Below are 20,256 nucleotides of genomic sequence, written 5' to 3'. Positions count from 1 at the left end.
TCACATCTACTGCTCTGTCCTCATCAATCCTCTTTGTGACTTCTTCAAAAAACTCAATCAAGTTTGTGAGACATGATTTCCCACGCACAAAGCCATGTTGACTATCCCTAATCAGTCCTTGCCTTTCCAAATACATGTACATCCTGTCCCTCAGGATTCCCTCCAATAACTTGCCCACTACTGACGTTAGGCTCACTGGCCTATAGTTCCCTGGCTTTTCCCTCGGGTGGAGGAGTCCAGAACTAGTCGGCACAGGTTTAGGATGAAAGGGGAAAGATATAAAAGGGACCTAAGGGGCAACGTTTTCACACAGAGGGTGGTGTGAGTATGGAATGAACTGTCAGAGGAAGTGGTAGAGGCTGGTATAATTGCAACATTTAAAAAGGCATTTGGATGGGTATATGAATAGGAAGAGCTTAGAGGGATATGGGCCAAGTGCTGGCAAATGGGACTAGATTAGGTTGGATATCTGGTCGGCATGGATGAGTTGGACTGAAAGGTCTGTTCCTGTGCTGTACATATCTATGACTCGCTAAGATTCAAGGTTCAGACTGCTCTCCTTCTCCCATCCTCTCTGAAAATCAAAAGAAAAATAGAGAATGTTTTAAAGATGCTGAGCTCATTAAATAGTTGAAGATTTAATTCTGTACAATTCTGACAAATGCAGGACTACTGAACTGAAGCCAGGATTCTGCACACCATGCTAAAATATTACTTTAATTTGGCACAAGATAGAATTCCCTGTTAGAACAGATACATGGAGACACTATGACAAGTCTAAAATGTTATTTTAGAAATATAAAATACTGTACATGACACTAAGCCAAGAATAGTTCTAACATGATAACATGCCAAGAAAAACTGGAACATGCCATAGACTCTACTTGTTGATCATGCTAAATAAGTATTATAAACCTCACACTTGTCTTCCTACCAGGATCTATAGATCCTCCTATAAAACATGTTTTTGTACATACAAGATGGAAATATCAAGAGTAAAAGGGCTTACTGCTGTAAACATTATAATTCCAGGAGGTTGTAGAGATAATGTTGACCTCCATTCTATAGTTCATACAACGTCAACCAAAATATTCATTGGAAAAATTGTAGTCTCTTAGAAATAGTCTAGTTAATTTGGTTCACTAATGACAATTTTAATCAGGCTAAATATTTTCTGGACATAAACCATAAGAATTGCCAATGCTGTAAATCAGAAACAGAAACAGAGGAAGGATCACTGGACGTAGAAGTGTTCATTCTGATCTGGTGGCTCAGTGGTTAGGACGGCTGCCTCACAGCGCCAGGGACTGGGTTCAATTCCGACATCAGGCAACTGTCCGTGTCGAGTTTGCACATTCTCTCAGTATCTGCGTGGGTTTCCTCTGGGTGCTCCGGTTTCCTCCCACAGTCCAAAGATGCACAGGCTAGGTGAGTTGGCCATGCTAAATTGCCCGTAGTGTTAGGTGCATTAGTCAGGGGCAAATGTAGGGGGATGGGTCTGGGTGCATTGCTCTTCGGAGGGTCAGTGTGGACTTGTTGGGCCAAAGGACCTATTTCCACACTGTAGGGAATCTAATCTAATCTCTCTCCACAGATGCTGACAGACTGCTGACCTTTTCCAGTAATATTTGTTTTTGTGTGTGTAAACATCGTCTGGTGTTGATTTTACCTGCACAACCTCACAATATCCCACAGTTACTTTCAATAAAGTCAGCTTAAAAATTACTTGGGAACTATCTTCAAAATGTTCTGTTGCATCATTGGATAGATTATTTGTGATAATGTCACTGGATTTAGTAATCCAGGGATTCAGGCACAGATTCAAATCGCACCTGATAAGCAGCACAGCACTGTGGCTCCATGGTTAGCACTGACGCCTCACAGCATCAAGGACCTGGGTTCGATTCCAACCTCAGATAACTGTGTGGAGTTTGCACGTTCTCCATGTGTCTGCATGGTTTTTCTCTGGGTGCGCTGGTTTCCTCCCACAGTCCAACAGATGTGCAGCTTAGGTGAATTGGCCATGTTAAATTGCCCATAGTGTTCAGGGTTGTGTAGGTTAAGGGCATTAGTTATGGGAACTGTACAGTAATTGAGTAGGGGAATGGGTCTGGGTGGGATACTCTTTGGAGGGTCAATGTTAGTTGGGCCAAATAGCCTGTTCCACACTGTAGGGATTCTGTGAAAAACTGGTGGAATTCATAAATCCAAAAATTGAAAGCTAGTCTCAATGATGGTGACTGTGAAACGATCATCAGTTTTCCTGAAAAACCATCTGGCACCAATGCCCTTTAGGGAAGAAAATCTGTCATCCTTACCCAGTCTGGCCTACATGTGATCCAGATCTATGACAAAGTGATTAATGCTTGAGTAACCTTGTCAAATAATCTCGACAAGCTGTTAGTTCCAGAAGCAATCAGGAAAGGACAATACATACTGACCTTGCTGTCAGTGCCCATATCCTATGTGAGAATGAAAAAACAATTATCTTTCCCAAGCTTGCTTGTTATACCCTCTCTGCTATTGAGTTTCTTCTATCTTCATACTAAAACACCGGGTTTTTCCTTTGCATTTCCAGAAGCTGAATGTATAGAATTTAACACATTTCACAGATTTCTCAGCCTAGTCTCCAAGACTCTCCAACACAAACAGAAGCTGTGACAGATACTTAAGGGGTACAGGACTCAACCAGACAAAATACAAATTCAAAGTTCCAAGGCTCCTTTCACTTTGTGCAATAACTGGATTAAATTATAAACTCCTACTGCATCCAGTTTGTCACTTACCATCAGCTACTGTTTAAATGGTCCCATTGTATTTGCTGGAGGAGTTTAGAATCCCCAATCTCAAACAAGCCGCACATTTCTTAAATGGCATCACATTAGCTGAAGGATCTAATGATCAAGTTGCCAGCTGACACATCAACTGAAATTCAATTTGTGTTTCTCGTTCAGATGTTCTCTACAATATCCTGCAGTGAGATGTAAATAGCACAAAGTGTGTTCCTCTCAGGTAACACAAAGGCTCCTCTGGTGATTGGATGTGACAAATGCTCCTCATTATTTTGAGCAGCAAGTTTTCTGTTTGGGAGAATCTTCACACAGCTCAACAATCTTCTCCTTTTCCTTATCTTCGAGTTCCTTCAGAAGTCTGAATAAACAGATCAAATAAATGTCTGTCAGAGTATCAGAGAAGACGTGGGCTGCAAGTTCAAAAAGATTTTGTACTTTCAGAAAATATAAACAAGGAATCTCATAATAAGTCAATGCCACTGCAGTCCTGTGATTGCTGCTTCACAGATATGAAGAAATAACTGGAAAGGGAGCAGAGATGATTAATGTTTTGAAATGCAGAAACGTACAGCATGCGAACTCACTGATTTTATCCTGGTCAAAACCTTATCAATGCTGGCAGCTCTGTATTGGGATACAGGAAAGGGCAATGGAGATCAGGAAGTTACTGGTAAGGAAACTAATAAATAAAATACTTACAATAATTAGAGCAGATAAAGTCATAAAGTAACCCTTATGAGCAATCAGAATTGAACAGAGAAAAATCTCGGCTTGTGTCCATCTTTGACCCCCACATGAGTGAGAGAGAGAGAGAAGAGAGAGAGGAGAGAGAGCGAGAGAGAGAAAGAAAGAGAGAGAGAGAAAGGAAGAAAGAGAGAGAGAGAGGAGAGAGAGAGAGAGAAAGGAAGAAAGAGAGAGAGAGAGAGAGAGAGAGAGAAAGAGAGACACTTGCTTATTTCTCCATGTCAGTAACATACAAATTAGAAGTTGAAGTACATCCTTTGGCCCCTCAAGTCTGCTCCACCATTCTATAATGAAAACAACAAATGCTGGAGATCACAGCGAGTCAGGCAGCATCCATAGCGAGCAAGCTAACAGTTCAAGTCTAGATGACTTCATCAGAGCTGATATGAAGTATGGAGGGGACATCATTTATGCCATAGTTAGGGGGTAGTGTGTGTAGAGTGCTGGGGAAGAAAACATGTTGATAGTTCAGATTAGATCAGATTAAGTGATTGGAACGTCTATTCTGATCACTTAATCCGAACAATCAACACCTTTTCTCCCCTAGCACTCCACCCTCCCCCTCCCCACCACTGAATAAATGCTGCCCCCTCCACACTTTACATCAGCTCTGATGAAGAGTCATCTAGACTTGAAAGGTTAGCTTGCTGACTCTCCATGGAAGCTGCCTGACCTGTTATGATCTCTAGCAGCTTTTGTTTTCAGTACAAATTCCAGCATCTGCAGTAATTTGCTCCTCTAAGATGTGTTTGCATTCCAAATTGCACATTCCCATCTACCCCAATAACCCATGACTCCACTCCCAAAGAAACAATCTCTCCAGCTCCATTATAAAATGTTGAATGACTCCTCTTACACCGCCTTATGAGGCAGAGAGTTCCCAAGGAAACCATGTTACCCTTCTTCATTGGCGTTTATAACATCCTGATGGTCTTGACAAGATGGACGTGGAAAGGATGTTTCCTGTCATGAGTGAGTCCAGAAACAGGAGACATTGTTTTAAAATTAGAGTTTCTCCTCATCTCTGTTGGAAAAGGACAACTTCTAATTTTAAAAGTGTCTCCTGTTTCTGGACTCACTCATGACAGGAAGCATCCTTTCCACGTCCATCTTGTCAAGACCATCAGGATGTTATAAACTCCAATCAAGAAGGGTAACATGGTGGCTCAGTGATTAGCACTACTGCCTCACAGCACCAGGGACTCAGGTTTGATTCCACCCTTGGGTGACTGTCTGTGTGGAGTTTGCACATTCTCCCCTTGTCTGCGTGGGCTTCCTCCAGATGCTCTGGTTTCCTTGCAAAAATGTGTAGGTTAGGTGGATAAGCCATGGGAAATGCAGGGATAGGATAGAGAGTGGGATGCTCTTTGGAGGCTCAATGTAGGCTGCATGTCCTGCTTCCACATTGTAGAGATTCTATGTCGAAAAGTGTGGCACTAGAAAAGCACAGCAGGTCAGGCAGCATCTGAGGAGCAGGAGATTTGACATTTTGGTCTTATGAAGGGCTTATGCCAGAAATGTTGGCTCTCCTGCTCCTCAGATGCTGCCCGACCCGCTGAAATGTTCCAACACCACACTTTTCAACTCTGATCTCCAGCATCTGCAGTCCTCTCTTTCTCCCTGTAGAGATTCTATGTTTGTCCATTCTGAGTTTACAAGGACAGCTTTTGTTTGATTTACTAATTGAAAGGATGAGTTTGTGTGAGTCATGAGTAACTGTGACGGAGGAGGGATAGTGGAGAAGTCCTTTAACTAGGAACTCAATGTGAATGGCAGCCATAATCAGCCCAGTGCCAGAGTTCAGCAGCAGTAACACATGGTCTCCCTCATGTGCACCGTCAGGGAGTTGTCATTCTGAATAATAGTATCTATAGAGTGGAAACTTCGGTCTCGGATACAGCCATCAGCTCTGTCTCTTCATTATCACTCGCTAAATGTGCAAACTGTAATGTGAGCCAGGAGATAGGCTGATGCAACACCTTCATTTCAGGTTCGAATGAAAGTTAATTGGGGGCCATTTAGTCAAACATGAGGTGTGAATAATCACTTAGAGTCCATAATTCAAGCTAAAATTAGAGTACATTTAAAATGCACGGTTTAATCAGGAACAGGCATCGATGATCTCAACTAGCATGAGCTGTTGCAGTGAATGAGATTCAGTTAATATTAGAGCAGGAGAAAATTACTGCAGATGCTGGAATCTGTAATGAAAACAACAAATACCACAGATCACAACAGGTCAGGCAGCATCCATGGAGACAGAGCAGTCGAGATGATTCTTCATCTTCAGTTAGTTACTTCAGAGATCAGGTGAGGACGGGTTGGAATGTCAGAACAAAAATAGCTTATCCATCCCATTGAGCCTGCTGTGTCATTTGATTATACTATGGCTGTAACATCTCACATCACTTTCCAACTCAGTCTCCTTACCCATTAGTTTCCAGAAAGCTAGGTGTTGATATTCCTGTAAGGGTCAAACTGCTTTTCATTCCATTTGAGGAGCATGTGGCATTGTCAACAGAGTAGAAACAAAGACGTTTACAGAATCCCTACAGTGCGGAAATAGGCCATTCAGCCCAACAAGTCCACAATGACTGTCCGGACAGTATCCCACCCAGACTCACCCCATCTCTGTAACCTTGCATTTCCCATGGCCAATCCACCTAACCTGCGCATCTTTGGACGGTGGGAGGAAACTAGAGCACCCAGCAGAAATCCACACAGATAATGTGAAAACTCCACAGACAGTCGCCCGAGAGTGGAATTGAACCCGGGTCCCCAGTGCTGTGAGGCAGCAGTGCTAAACACTGAGCGACGGACTGCCCACAGCAGAAACAGGGACACATACAAGATAGGGGAAGGAGTAGCCCATTCGACCCCTCAAACCTACTCCATAATTTAATGTGATCGTGGCTGATCATTTAGCCCAATATCCTAATCCCACCCATCTCCCCCGCTATCTCTTGATCCTTTAGCAACAAGAGCTATACCCAACTCCTTCCTGAAAACACAATGCTTTGGCCTCAACCACTTTCTGTGGTAATGAATTTCAATGGCTCACCACTCTCTGGATGAAGAAATTTCTCATTTCATTCCTAACCATTTACCACTTATCCTTAAATTATGACCCCTGTTTCTGGACTCCCCCACCATTGGGAACATCCTTCCTGCATCTAGTTCTGTTAGGCTTTTATAGGCTTTTGAGATCACACTTCATTCTTCTAAACTCCAGTTAATGCAATCCTAACCAACTCAATATCTCCTTTAATGAAGTTTCGTTGTACTCCCTCTATCATAAGAATATCGTTCTTCAGATCAGGAGACCAAAACTGCGCACAATATTCTGGGTCTGACCTTACTAATGTTCTGTACAACTGTAACAAACCTTCCTGTTTCTGTACTCAAACCCTCTCACTATGAAGGCCATCAGACAGTTTACCTTCTTTACTGCCTGTAGCACCTATGCTTACATTCAGGGACTGGTGCACGAGGACACCCAGACCTCGCTGAACACTCCCCTCTCTCAATTTACAGCCATTCAAATAACAATCTACCTTCCTGTTTTTGTTACCAAAGTAGATAACTTCACTTCTATCTACATTATAGAACATAGAACATAGAAAAATACAGCGCAGTACAGGCCCTTTGGCCCTCGATGTTGCGCCGATCCAAGCCCACCTAACCTACATTAGTCCACTATCCTCTATATGCCTCTCCAATGCCTGTTTAAATGCCCATAAAGATGGAGATCCCACCACTGCTACTGGCAGGGCATTCCATGAACTCACGACTCGCTGAGTAAAGAATCTACCCCTAACATCTGTCCATTATACTGCCTCATCCCTGCATTTGCCCACTCAATCAACTTGCCCAATTCCCACTACAAAATCTCTCCATCCAGGTTTGCGTCATCTGTAAATTTTGAGAGATTCCATTTAATTCCCTCATCTAAATCATTAATGTATATTGTAAATGGCTGGACCCCTGCAGCACATCACTGTCTGCCATTTCAAAAAAAAGGTACATTTATTCCTACTTTTTGTTTCCTGCCTGCTAACCAATTTTCTATCCAATACACAAATCCAATCCAATGAGTTTTAGTTTTACACATTGATCACTTCTGTGGGACTTTGTCAAAAACCTTCTGAAAGTCCAAATAAATAAATACTGCACTGACATTGCCTGGTCAATTCTACTAGTTACATCCTCAAAGAAACTTAGTAGATTTGTCAACATGATTTCCCTTTTATAAATCCAGGATGAGCGTGTCTGACTCTACCTCTGTTTTCTCAGTGCTCAGTTAAAAAATCTTTGATGATAGACTCTAACATCTTCCTCATTACTGACTCACTACTCTAGAATTCCCTATTTTGCCTCTAATTCCTAAATAAGGGCTTTTAAATAATGGGGTTACATAGCAACCCTCTGATCTGGAGGAATGTTTCAGAGTCTAAAGAACCTTGAAAATGAGCACCAATGCACTTTGAGGATCACTTCCTGAAGTACTCTGTAATGTACATTATCAGGCCGTGGGGATTGATTGACCTTCATTCACAAGAGTGTTTCCAACACCATTTCTCTACCAATATGGATTTGCTTCAATCCCTCCCTCTCACTTAACCCTGTGTTCACCGTTATTTCTGGTATGTAGCAGCTTCTGAGAAGCCAGGAGGAATCTTGTGTGGGTGTCCTCTTCAAAGGAGGGAAGCTGAGCTTGCTGTTGAATATCATGTATCACTGGATATCTGAGGGTGTCTGGGAAAATTAACAAACAGTGAAATTCACAACTGATCTTGGAGGAACCTTTTTGAGGGAGGTCACGGCACAGAAATAGATATGTGAACAGTTTTAAGTGTGGCCTTGCTTAAGTCTGCAGTAGTGAGTAGAATGGGTTCTTTATTGATTATATGTTTTATTGTGATATGTCTCTTGATTAAACTTAAAAATATAAGCCGTAAGTATTAAGTTAGCCTGGAGCAGTGTTTTGTCGAGGAATGAGACAGTGCTATTTTCTGGGTCTGCAGGTTGGAAGAAGCTAAAGTGGCCCTTAGTAGAGTGATATGTTCTTCTTGTTGGATGTGGGAGTTTAGGGGGAGTTTACGGGTTACTGAGGATTATTACTGCAATAAATGCTGTTAGTTGCGAATCCTATCAGATTAAATGTATCAGTTGGAGAGACAGCTGGAATTTACAAAAGCAAGGGGATATGTTGGATGGCAACTATAGGAAGGGGAAAGCTGCAGATACAGTCACATAGATGGGTTAACTCCAAGACAGGTAAGAGAGGGAGGCAGGTAGTGCAGGAGTCTTCTGTGGCTATCCCTATTTCAAACAAGTATGCTGTTTTGGAAAATGTAGGGGGTGATGGATTCTCAGGGGAATGTAGCACAAACAGCCAATTTTCTGGTATTGTAACTGGCTCTAATGTAATGAGGGATACGACGGGTTCCATGAGATCGATTGTGTTAGGGGACTCTAGTCCAAGGCACAGACAGATGTTTCTGTGGTCAGCAGTGAAAAATCAGAATTGTGTGTTGTCTCCCTGGTGCCAGGATCAAGGATGTCTCAGAGAGGGTGCAGAATGTTCTCATAAGGGAGAGGCGAAAGGGAGGACTGCAGAGGCTGGAGATTAGAGTCGAGAGTGTGGTGCTGGAAAAGCACAGCAGATCAGGCAGCATCCGAGGAGCAGGCAGGTTGGAACTTGGGTAAGGTGGGGGATGGGGAAATGAGGAAACTGGTGAAATCCACATTGATGCCCTGAGGTTGGAGGGTCCTGAGGCAGAGGCATCGGGGGTGGTTATGGAGTGGCAATGGAGAGGCCCAGGGCCTGCAGGTGGAGTGGGAGGGGGAGTTGAAGTGTTTGGTCGGGGGGTGGGGTTGGTTGCTGCAGGTGTCCTGGAGATGTTCTCTGAAGCGCTCTGTGAGTAGGCATCCTGTCTCCCCAATGTAGAGGAGACTGCATCGGGAACAACGGATGCAGTAAATGACATGCATGGAATAGCAGGTGAAGCATTGGTGGAGGTGGAAGGGTTCTTTGGGGCCTTGTAAGGTGTGGGAGCAGGTTTTGTAATTCCTACGGTGGCAGGGGAAGGTGCCGTGAGGGAAGGGTGGCTTTTGGGGGCGTGGACCTGACCAAGTAATCAGGGAGGGAACGGACTTTCTGGAAAACGGATAGGGGTGCAGAGAGAAATATTTCTCTGGTGGTGGGGTCCATTTGTTGGTGGCATAAATGGCAGAGGATGATGCTATATATATGGAGATTGGTAGGGTGGAAGGTGAGGACTGTGGGCAGGAGTGGGACCGGTGGGGTTCTGTCCTTGTTGTGGTTTTAAGGGGTGGGGTTCGAGGGTGGACGTGCGGGAAGTGGATGAGATGCACTGAAGGGCATTATCAACCACATGTGAGGGGAAATTTTGGTCTTTAAAGAAGGAGGCCATCTGTGGTGGAACTGGTCCTCCTGGGAGCAGATGCAGCAGAGGCAGAGGTATTGGGAATAAGGTATACCATTTTTGCAGGAGGCAGGGTGTGAGGAGGTGTCATCCAGGTAGTGGGGGAGTCAATGTACTGAGGGAGGATATTCCCGGAAATATATCCAGGGAAATTATTTGAGAAATAAGCAAGGGATGATCATCTTATTGGGATTGTATTATAGCCCCCCTAATAGTCAGTGGGAAATTGAGAAACAAATTTGTAAGGAGATGTAGTTATCTGTAAGAATAATAGGGAGGTTGCGGTAGGGGATTTTAACTTTCCAAACATAGACTGGGATTGCCATAGTGTTAAGGGTTTAGGTGTAGAGGGATTTGTTAAGTATGTACAAGAACATTTTCTGATTCAGTATGTGGATGTACCTACTAGAGAAGGTGCAAAACTTGGGAAATAAGGCAGGGCAGGTGACTGAGGTGTCAGTGGGGAGCACTTTGGGGCCAGCGACCATAATTCTATTAGTTTTAAAATAGTGATAGAAAAGTATAGACGAGATCTAAAAGTTGAAGTTCTAAATTGGAGAAAGGTTAATTTAAATGGTATTAGATAAGAACTTTCAAAAGCTGATTGGGGGCAGATGTTCTCAGGTAACAGGATGGTTGGAAAATGGGAAGCCTTCTGAAATGAAATAATAAGAGTGCAGAGACAGTGTATTCCTGTTAGGGTGAAAGGAAAGGCTGGTAGGTATAGGGAATGTTGGATGATTAAAGAAATTGAGGGTTTGGTTAAGAAAAAGAAGGAAGCCTATGTCAGGTATAGACAGGATAGATTGAGTCAATTCTTAGAAGAGTATAAAGGCAGTAGGACTATACTTAAGAGGGAAATCAGGAGGGCAAAAAGGGGACATGATATAGCTTTGGCAAATAGAGTTAAGAAGAATCCAAAGGGTTTTTACAAAGACATTAAGGGTAACTAGGGAGAGAATAGGGCCCCTCAAACATCAGCAAGGCGGCCTTTGTGTAGAGCAGCAGGAGATGGGGGGATACTAAAAGTAATTTGCATCAGTGTTTACAGTGGAAAAGGACATGAAAGATGTATAATGTAGGGAAATAGATGGTGACATCTTGAAAACTGTCCATATTACAGAGGAGCAAGTACTGAATATCTTGAAATGCATAAAGGCATATAAATCCCCAGGACCTGATCAGGTGTACCCTACAACTCTGTAGGAAGCTAGGGAAGTGATTGCTAGGCCTCTTGCTGCGATATTTGTATCATCGATAGTCACAGGTGAGGTGCCGGAAGACTGGAGGTTGGCTAATGTGGTGCCACTATTTAAGAAAGGTGGTAAGGACAAGCCAGGGAACTATAGACCAGTGAGCCTGACATCGGTGGTGGGCAAGTTATTGGAGGGAATCCTGAGGGACACGATGTACATGTATTTGGAAAGGCAAGGTCTGATTAGGCATAGTCAACATAGCTTTGTGTGTGGGAAGTCATGTCTCACAAACTTGATTGAGTTTTTTGAGGAAGTAACAAAGAGAATTGATGAGGGCAGAGTGAATAGACATGATCTGTATGTACTTCAGTAAGGTGTTCAACAAGGTTCCCCACAGGAGACTGATTAGCAAGGTTAGATCTCATGGAAATACAGGGAAAATGATCCATTCAGATACAGGACTGGCTCAAAGGTAGAAGACAGAGGGTGGTGTTGGAGGGTTGTTTTTCAGACTGGAGGCCTGTGACCAGTGGAGTGCCACATGGATTGATGCTGGATTTACTACTTTTCATCATTTATATAAATAATTTGGATGTGAACATAGTTAGTAAGGTATAGTTAGTAAGTTTGTAGATGACACCAAAATTGGAGATGTAGTGGAGAGTGAAGAAGGTTACCTCGGATTGTAACGGGATCTTAATCAGATGGGCCAATGGGCTGAGAAGTGGCAAATGGATTTTAATTTAGACAAATGAAAGGTGCTGCATTTTGGGAAAGCAAGTCTTAGCAGGACTTATACACTTAATGGTAAGGTCCTAGGGAGTGTTGTTGAACAAAGAGACGTTGGAGTACAGGTTCATATCTCCTTGAAAGTGGAGTCGCAGGTAGATAGGATAGTGAAGAAGGCGTTTGGTATGCTTTCCTTTATTGGTCAGAGTATTGAGTATAGGAGTTGGGAGGTCATGTTGTGGCTGTACAGGACATTGGTTAGGCCACTGTTGGAATATTGTGTGCAAATCTGGTCTCCTTCCTATCGGAAATATGTTGTGAAACTTGAAAAGGATCAGAAAAGATTTACAAGGATGCTGCCAGGGTTGGAGGATTTGAGCTACAGGAAGAGGCTGAACAGGCTGGGACTGTTTTCCCTGGAGCGTCGGAGGCTGAGGGGTGATCTTATAGAGGTTTGCAAAATCATGAGGGCATGGATACGATAAATAGACAAAGTCATTTCTCTGGGATGGGGGAGTCCAGAACTAGAGGGCATAGGTTTAGGGTGAGAGGGGAAAGATGTAAAAGAGACCTATGGGGCAACTTTTTCACGCAGAGAGTGGTACATGTATGCAATGAGCTGCCAGAGGAAGTGGTGGAGGCTGGTACAATTGCAACATTTAAAAGGCATCTGGATGGGTATATGAATAGGAAGGTTTTCGAGGGATATGGGCAGGGTGCTGGCAGGTGGGACTAGATGGGGTTGGGATATCTCGATGGCACGGACAAGTTGGACCGAAGGGTCTGTTTCCTTGCTGTACATCTCTATGATTCTAAGCAACATCATGTGGATTTGTGAGAGCTTCATCTGAACAGAGGTCACTGGCACAAGGTCAGAGGGGACTAGGGGCAAAGGGCTCAGGCCAGAATGGAGGGGACTAAGGTCCAGGAAGACCAGAGAGGGGGGAGCAAGGGCCAGGGCAGAGAGGACTAGGGCAGGGCGGAGTGCAGTGGGGGCAGGATAGACAGGAGTGAGTCAGGGCAGAGGGGTGTGGTGGTCAGGGTCCAGGGTGGAAGGGTGTGAGAGCTGGGCAGGGGGTAGCGGGGGCTGGGCAGAGAGGACTGAGGGCTGGGAGTAGGGGAGTGGGGTTCAGGGTGGAAGGCAGTCAGGGGCAGGGCAGCATTCAGTGGTGAACAAACAGCTCTTGCTGCTCTGCACAAACAGATAGGGACAACAAGGTTAGTATAGCTGGAATTATTAGATTCAGCGAAGAGGACATTTAATGAATGCTGGGTGTCTGGATTGAGAGGATAGGATGCACAAAGGAGTGAAATACTCGTAGAGGTGGGGAGGCTCAGTGGGCCTTTATTGTAGTCACAGTTGAAAACCTACACCTTTTGATACATTCCCACCTCTATCAGCTCTGAAAAAGGGAATATGGGAACCAGGCTGTTTCAGGGGATTAGGCTTCTGTCCATCTGAAGGATAAATATCAACATAGAGCTACAGAGCCAGACAGATGTACAGCACGGAAACAGACCCTTTGGTCCAATTCGTCTATGCTGACCAGATAACGTTATCTAATCTAGTCTCATTTGCCATCATTTGGCGTATATCCCTCTAAACCCTTCCTATTCATGTAACCATCCAGATGCATTTTAAATGTTGCAATTGTACTAGCCTCCACCACTTTCCCTGACAGCTCATTCCAGACACACCACCCTCTGCGTGAAAAACGTTGCCCCTTAGGTCCCTTTTAAATCATTTCTCTCTCACTTTAAAATTATGCCCTCTAGTGAAATTGATTGGACCAACAGCCTGTTACAACTCCAATGTATCTGATTTTGTTTCTGCTGTTTGTTACTTCAATGCTGATTGAAATAACTCCACAACCACCGGTATCTCATCACCAAGTCACCCTTTATTTACATGTGGAGAGTCCTTGACACTGATCCAGCTCCCACAGAGCCAAATCTCAGAGTGAACAGGACTTATGACACTTCTGTTTATATCTGTCAGCCAGGACTCCCTGATTATCATATCATATCAGATTAACAGCCCCAATCAGGGATCCTATTCTATGAGGTTGACCTGGCTGACATCATTAGTTACTCCAATAATGAATTGTTCCTGGCATCATGATCTCAACAGGGATTGGGAGGGTTAATGATTACACATATTCTGTAGTCTGCAGCTAGACACCAAAAGGACTCAGTGTTCATCTTGGGGGGGGAGGGGGGGGGGCACTGTCCTTGACAATGTATGTATAATGTCAAATGCCAGATGAAGGCAATTTAACAGTTCAGGGGATCCTCGTTCATGCTGCTTTATATTGGGCTGGAAGAAACATAAAAACAAGAGGCCATTCAGCCCCTCGAGTCTTTTCTGCCATTCTGATAAATCACAACAACAGAGCTGCTTCTCAACTCCACATTGTAACCAGCTCAATGTGAAATCTTCAAAATTAAGCATATTCCAGAACTCCTATTTGCTCCAGAGTGAAGCAGCAATGTCAGCATATTTTCACACATTACAGATTATCATATTAATAAAACTGCAGATTCACTGGTGGCATTATTCTCACAAAGAGCTTTGTCGTAAAATGGATTAAAATATTTTTTTTTCATTTGCAGATAAATTTACTCATTGAAATATTTATGCTCCTGTCCACATGGGAGCTATCATTTTAGTAGCGTTAGCTTACTAGCAGATAACAGAGCTCTGCCTATGCGTAGCCAATGTTCCCAAATGTATATTGTGTGTGTGTATGCATGTGTTTTTATCTGTATAGAACATAAAACATAGAACATTACAGCGCAGTACAGGCCCTTCGGCCCTCGCTGTTGCGCCACCCTGTCGTACTAATCTGAAGCCCATCCCACCTACACTATTCCATGTATGTCCATATGCCTGTCCAATGACGACTTAAATGCACTTAAACTTGGCAAATCTACTACCAATGCAGGCAAAGCATTCCATACCCTTACTACTCTCTGATTAAAGAAACTACCTCTGACATCTGTCTTATACCTATCCCCCCCTCACTTTAAAGTTGTGTACCCTTGTGTTTGCTGTCCCCATACTTGGAAAAAAGCTCTCCCTGTCCACCCTATCTAACCCTCTGATTATCTTGTATGTCTCTATTAAGTCACCTCTCAACCTTCTTCTCTCTAACAAGAACAGCCTCAAGGCCCTCAGCCTTTCCTCGTAAGACATTCCTTCCATACCAGGCAACATCCTCGTAAATCTCCTCTGCACCCTTTCTAAAGCTTCCACATCCTTCTTATAATGCGGTGACTAGAACTGTACACAATATTCCAAGTATGTGCATGTCTGTGTACGTATATGTGCATACATGTGTTATGTGCGTGAGTGCATGCATGTGTTAGTTCCTCAGAACAAGGATGACACTTGTTGATGGTAAGACCCTTTTTGAAGTCCTTTAACTTTGGAAGGTTTAAGGTGCAGTTAGCACATGCAGTTGGCAGGACTGACCATGGACAGAGTCAGATGCTGGGCTGCTTCCCTTCTGAAGCCTTCTCAGAGCCATTATTGTCCCTGGGAATATCCCATTCCCCATTTTGTCTACTCCAGGTGAATATTTCTAAAACGTCTTACATCTCATACATGGTGAACTTATGTATAAGCAAGAATGCAAAATATTCAGATTTATTCATAGATAAGTCTTATTTTCTCCCTTTAAAATGTCTGGAGAGTTTGGGAGAACCTGCGAACGGATGAGCCAATTTTTAAAATCATTTGCTTCTCAGTTCAGCCTTTCCAATCGTTGTGACTTTAGCATCAGTAGACTAATTCATTAAAAGTGCTAGTAACAAATCTAGACCATAATATTAAAACCAGTTCCAAGCTACATATATTTAGCTAGGTTCATGCAGCACGAACACAAATGTTACAGTGTGATAGAATCAAAAATTCGTTAAGCTTTCTCCATGTCACTCTGCATTTGAACTTTGTTAGGAACCAAGGTTTAGTTTCATAATTTCTATATTGTCACTGTGTTGTTTGTGATATAATCATTAAGATGTACAAATCAATGAATCAGATGTTAATCACCTTCTGATTTAATGAATTTACCACCTTACCTGGCCAAATGCATCATGGATTCGGTTATATTGACACCTGAGAAGGCACTGCACTCATAGAAAATCAAATTACATTCCTGTTAAAACAAAAGGTGGAAGTATAATGAGGCTGCTTCAGGCTCCTGGGTCAATAACTCAACATGTGCAGAATTCAAAATTCATGAACACAAATGATCCTAAGATAGACCAAGATAATTAACAGGAGGATCAGATCAGACCAAGGGAAAAGCATTAGAAGTAAAGCAGGTAGAAATATTATGCATTTTTAAAACTATCTGCTTTTCAGAGTATATGGATATCATTAGCAAGGCCTACATTCACTGTCCATCCCTAAATGCCTTAGAACTGGGTGACTTGCACAGCCATCTTAAAGGTCAGTTACAAACCAACCACATTGTAATCTGTCTGGAGTCACTTGTTGGTCAGACCAAGTGAGAATGATAGATTTCTTTGCTTATGAGACATTAGTGGACCAGATAAGCTTTAAAATAACAAATTGATGATGGTCACCATTACTGAGACGAGCTTTCAATTCCAGAATTTGAATTCAATTTCCAGCAAACCTGTGAGGATTTAAACCAGTGACGTACTAGTCTTACAGTGTAACCACTATGCCACCCTGGCCCTCTGGAGTCATCGGGTCATAGAGATGTACAGCACGGAAACAGACCCTTCAGTCCAACAAGTCCATGCCGGCCAGATATCCCACCCTAATCCAGTCCCTTTTCCCAGCACTTGGCAATTGTATCAGCCTCCAATACTTGCCCTGGCAGGTCATTCCATACACATATCACCTTCTGCGTGAAAACGTTACCCCTTAGGTCCCTTTTAAATTTTCCCCTTCTCGACCCAGACCTCTAGTTCTGGATTCCCCAACCTCAGGGAAAAGACCCTCATGATTTTATAAACATCTATAAGGTCACCCCTCAGCCTCCAAAGCTCCAAGGAAAACAGCCCCAGACTATTCAACCTCTCTTTACAGCTCAGATCTTCCAACCTTGGCAATGTCCTTGTAAATGTTTTCTGAACCCTTTCAGGTTTCTCAACATCTTTCCGATAGGAAGGAGACCAGAATTACACACAATATTCCAAAAGTGGCTTAACCAATGTCCTGTACAGCCACAACATGACCTCCCAGCTCCTGTACTCAATGTTTTGACCAATAAAGGAGAGCATACCAAACACCTTCTTCACTATCCTATCTACCTGAAACTCCACTTTCAAGGAACTATGAACTGCACTCTCTTTGTTCAGCAATACTGCCCAGGACCTTACTATTAAGTGGATAGGTCCTGCCCTGATTTGTCTTTCCAAAATGCAGCACCCCACATTTATCTAAATTAAACTCCATCTGCCACTCCTCAGCCCATCTGATCAAGATCCCATTGTAGTCCGATGTAACCTTCTTACTGTCCACTACTCTTCCAATTTTGGTGTCATCTGCAAACTTACTAACAATACCGTCTGTGTTCACATTCACATTGTTCACTTAAATCCTTGTGGCACACCGCTGGTCACAGGCCTCCAGTCTGAAAAGTAACCCTCCACCACCACCCTCTGTCTTCTACCTTCAAGCCAGTTCTGTATCCAAATGGATAGTTATCCTTGTATTCCATGAGATCTAACCTTGCTAACCAGTCTGCCATGAGGAACCTTGCTAACCAGTCTGCCATGTCAAACACCTTACTGAAGTCCATATAGAGCATGTCCACTGCTTTGTCCTCCTCAATCCTCTGTCACTTTAGATTAGATTAGATTACTTTACAGTGCGGAAACAGGCCCTTCGGCCCAACAAGTCCACACCGACCCGCCGAAGCGCAACCCACCCATACCTCTACATTTCCCCTTACCGAACACGACAGACAATTTAGCATGGCCAATTCACCTAACCTGCACATCTTTGGACTGTGGGAGGAAACCGGAGCACCCGGAGGAAACCCACGCAGACACGGGGAGAATGTGCAAACTCCACACAGTCAGTCGCCTGAGTCGGGAATTGAACCCGGGTCTCTGGCGCTGTGAGGCAGCAGTGCTAACCACTGTGCCACCGTGCCGCCCACTTCTTCAAAAATCTCAATCAAGTTAATGAGACATGATTTCTCATGCACAAAGCCATGTTGACTATCTATAATCAGTCCTTCCCATTCCAAATACATGTAAAGCCTGTCGCTCAGGATTCCCTTCAACAACTTGCCCACCACTGATGTTAGACTCTCCAGCCGATATTCCCTGGCTTGTCATTACCACCTTTCATAAATAGTGGCACCACGTTAGCCAACCTCCAGTCTTCCATCACCTCACCTGTGACTATCGATGATCCAAATATCTCAGCAAGAGGCCCAACAATCACTTCCCTAGTTTCCCACAAAGTTTTAGGGTCCTGGGGATTTATCCACCTTTATGTGTTTCAAGACATCCAGCAAATTCCTCCTCTGTACTATAGACATTTTTTCAAGATGTCACCATCTATTTCCCCACATTCTGTATCTTCCATGTCCTCCTCCACAGTAAACACTGATGCAAAGTACTCATTTAGTATCTTTTGCAGTTCCACACACAGGTTGCCTTGCTGAACTTTGAGTGGCTCTATTCTCTCCCTAGTTACCCCTTTGTCCTTAACACATTTATAAAATCCCTTTGGATTCTCCTTAAAACTACTTGTTAAAACTATCTCATGACCCCTTTTTGCCCTCCTGATTTCCCTCTTAAGTATACTCCGACTGCCTTTATACTCTTCTAAGGATTCACAAGATCTCTCCTGTCTGTACCTAACATATGCTTCCTTCTTTTTCTTGACCAAAACCTTAATTTCTCTAGTCATCCAGCATTCCTTACACCTATCAGCCTTGCCTTTCACCTCAACAGGAACATGCTGTCTCTGGACTCTCAGTAGTTCATTTTTGAAGGCTTCCCATTTTCCAGCCGTCCCTTTCCTGCGAATATCCGCACCCAATCAACTTTTGAAAATTCTTGCCTAATACCATCAAAATTGGCCTTGTTCTAATTTAGAGCTTTAACTTTTAGATCCTGTCCCTTGTTTTCCATCACTGTTTTAAAACTAATAGAATTACGGTTTCTGGCCCCAAAGTGCTCCCGCACTGACACCTCAGTCATTTGCCCTCAAATTGATGATTGTCATCATTACTGAGATTAGCTTTCAGTTCCAGAATTTGAATTGAATTTCCAGCAAATCTGTGAGGGATTTGAACCAGTGACACACCAGTCTCATGATATAACCATTATGCCACCCTGGCCCTATGATGTGGAGGTGCCGGTGTTGGAGTAGGGTGGACAAGGTCAGAAGTCACATGACACCAGATTATAGTCCAACAGGTATATTTGAGGTTAAAAATCATCCAATACCAGATTATAGTCCAACAGGTTTAATTGGAAGCACTAGCTTTCGGAGTGCTGCTCCTTCATCAGGTGGTTGTGGAATATAAGACTGTAGTTTACAGTGTGATGTACTGTAAACCTGGAACACATTGTAAACCTTCGCTATAAATTCCATGTCTTACAATCTTATACTCCACAACCACCTGATGAAGGAGTGTCGCTCCGGAAGCTAGTGCTTCCAATTAAACCTGTTGGACTATAACCTGGTGTTGTGTGATTTTCAACTTTGTCCACTCCAGTCCAACACTGGCACCTCCAAATCAGGTTTATTTGAAATCACAAGCTTCGGAGCGCTGCCACTTCATCTGACGAAGCAGCAGTGCTCATGAAAGCTTGTGATTTCAAATAAACCTGTTGGACTATAACCTGGTATAATGCGACTTCTGACATTGTGCCCTATAAATTAGGAAATGGCAGAGCACCTAAATAAGTTCAACCTGCAGTGACCTCAAATCTAGTCATTGTGTTCCCATCCTGGAACCTGCAATATAAATAAGAAGCAGTGAAGCAAAAAGGAAGTCAAGAGAATTGGAAATCGCAGTACATTTAGACCAAGAGGGGAATATGTGAAGAAATGGTGTCTGGTAAACATGCAGCTGAAGGTAAGGTTTGTAGCATAACATACACTGCCCTGACAGCATTGCAAGACCAGTTACTTTCATATCCAGTGGGAGGTTCTTACGTTTGGAACAGAACTCTGACAAAGCCTCAAGGCAGTCGGAACTGCCAATGTGGTTTTTATTTCATACTACTCGAACTTCACTGAGACAGCTGCCTGATTGCAAGGGGTTGGCAAAGGGATTTGTAGCCAGAGGGTTGAGTGATTTACTGCATGTTAGAAATTTTCTACTGGACACCAATGGCATC

General features: G+C 43.3%; 1 protein-coding gene across 1 annotated transcript in view; it reads right to left on the bottom strand.

Annotated features, from left to right (window-relative positions):
* Positions 1–1,990: 1,990 nt before the first annotated feature.
* Positions 1,991–20,256, bottom strand: part of cracr2aa (calcium release activated channel regulator 2Aa) — a gene marked incomplete at its 5' end in the record, with an annotated part of 78,278 nt that continues 60,012 nt past the window's right edge. Inside the window, 2 exons of the mRNA XM_043708892.1 lie at positions 1,991–3,150; positions 15,994–16,070. Of these exons, the coding sequence (XP_043564827.1) occupies positions 3,060–3,150; positions 15,994–16,070 (168 nt within the window). The remainder of the gene's footprint in view (positions 3,151–15,993; positions 16,071–20,256) is intronic.

The sequence above is a fragment of the Chiloscyllium plagiosum genome, chromosome 19 (genome assembly GCF_004010195.1).
Source record: "Chiloscyllium plagiosum isolate BGI_BamShark_2017 chromosome 19, ASM401019v2, whole genome shotgun sequence".
Classification (NCBI taxonomy): Eukaryota; Metazoa; Chordata; class Chondrichthyes; order Orectolobiformes; family Hemiscylliidae; genus Chiloscyllium; species Chiloscyllium plagiosum.
Note: the sequence above shows the minus strand (reverse complement) of the source record. Positions and strands in the feature narration are given on the sequence as shown.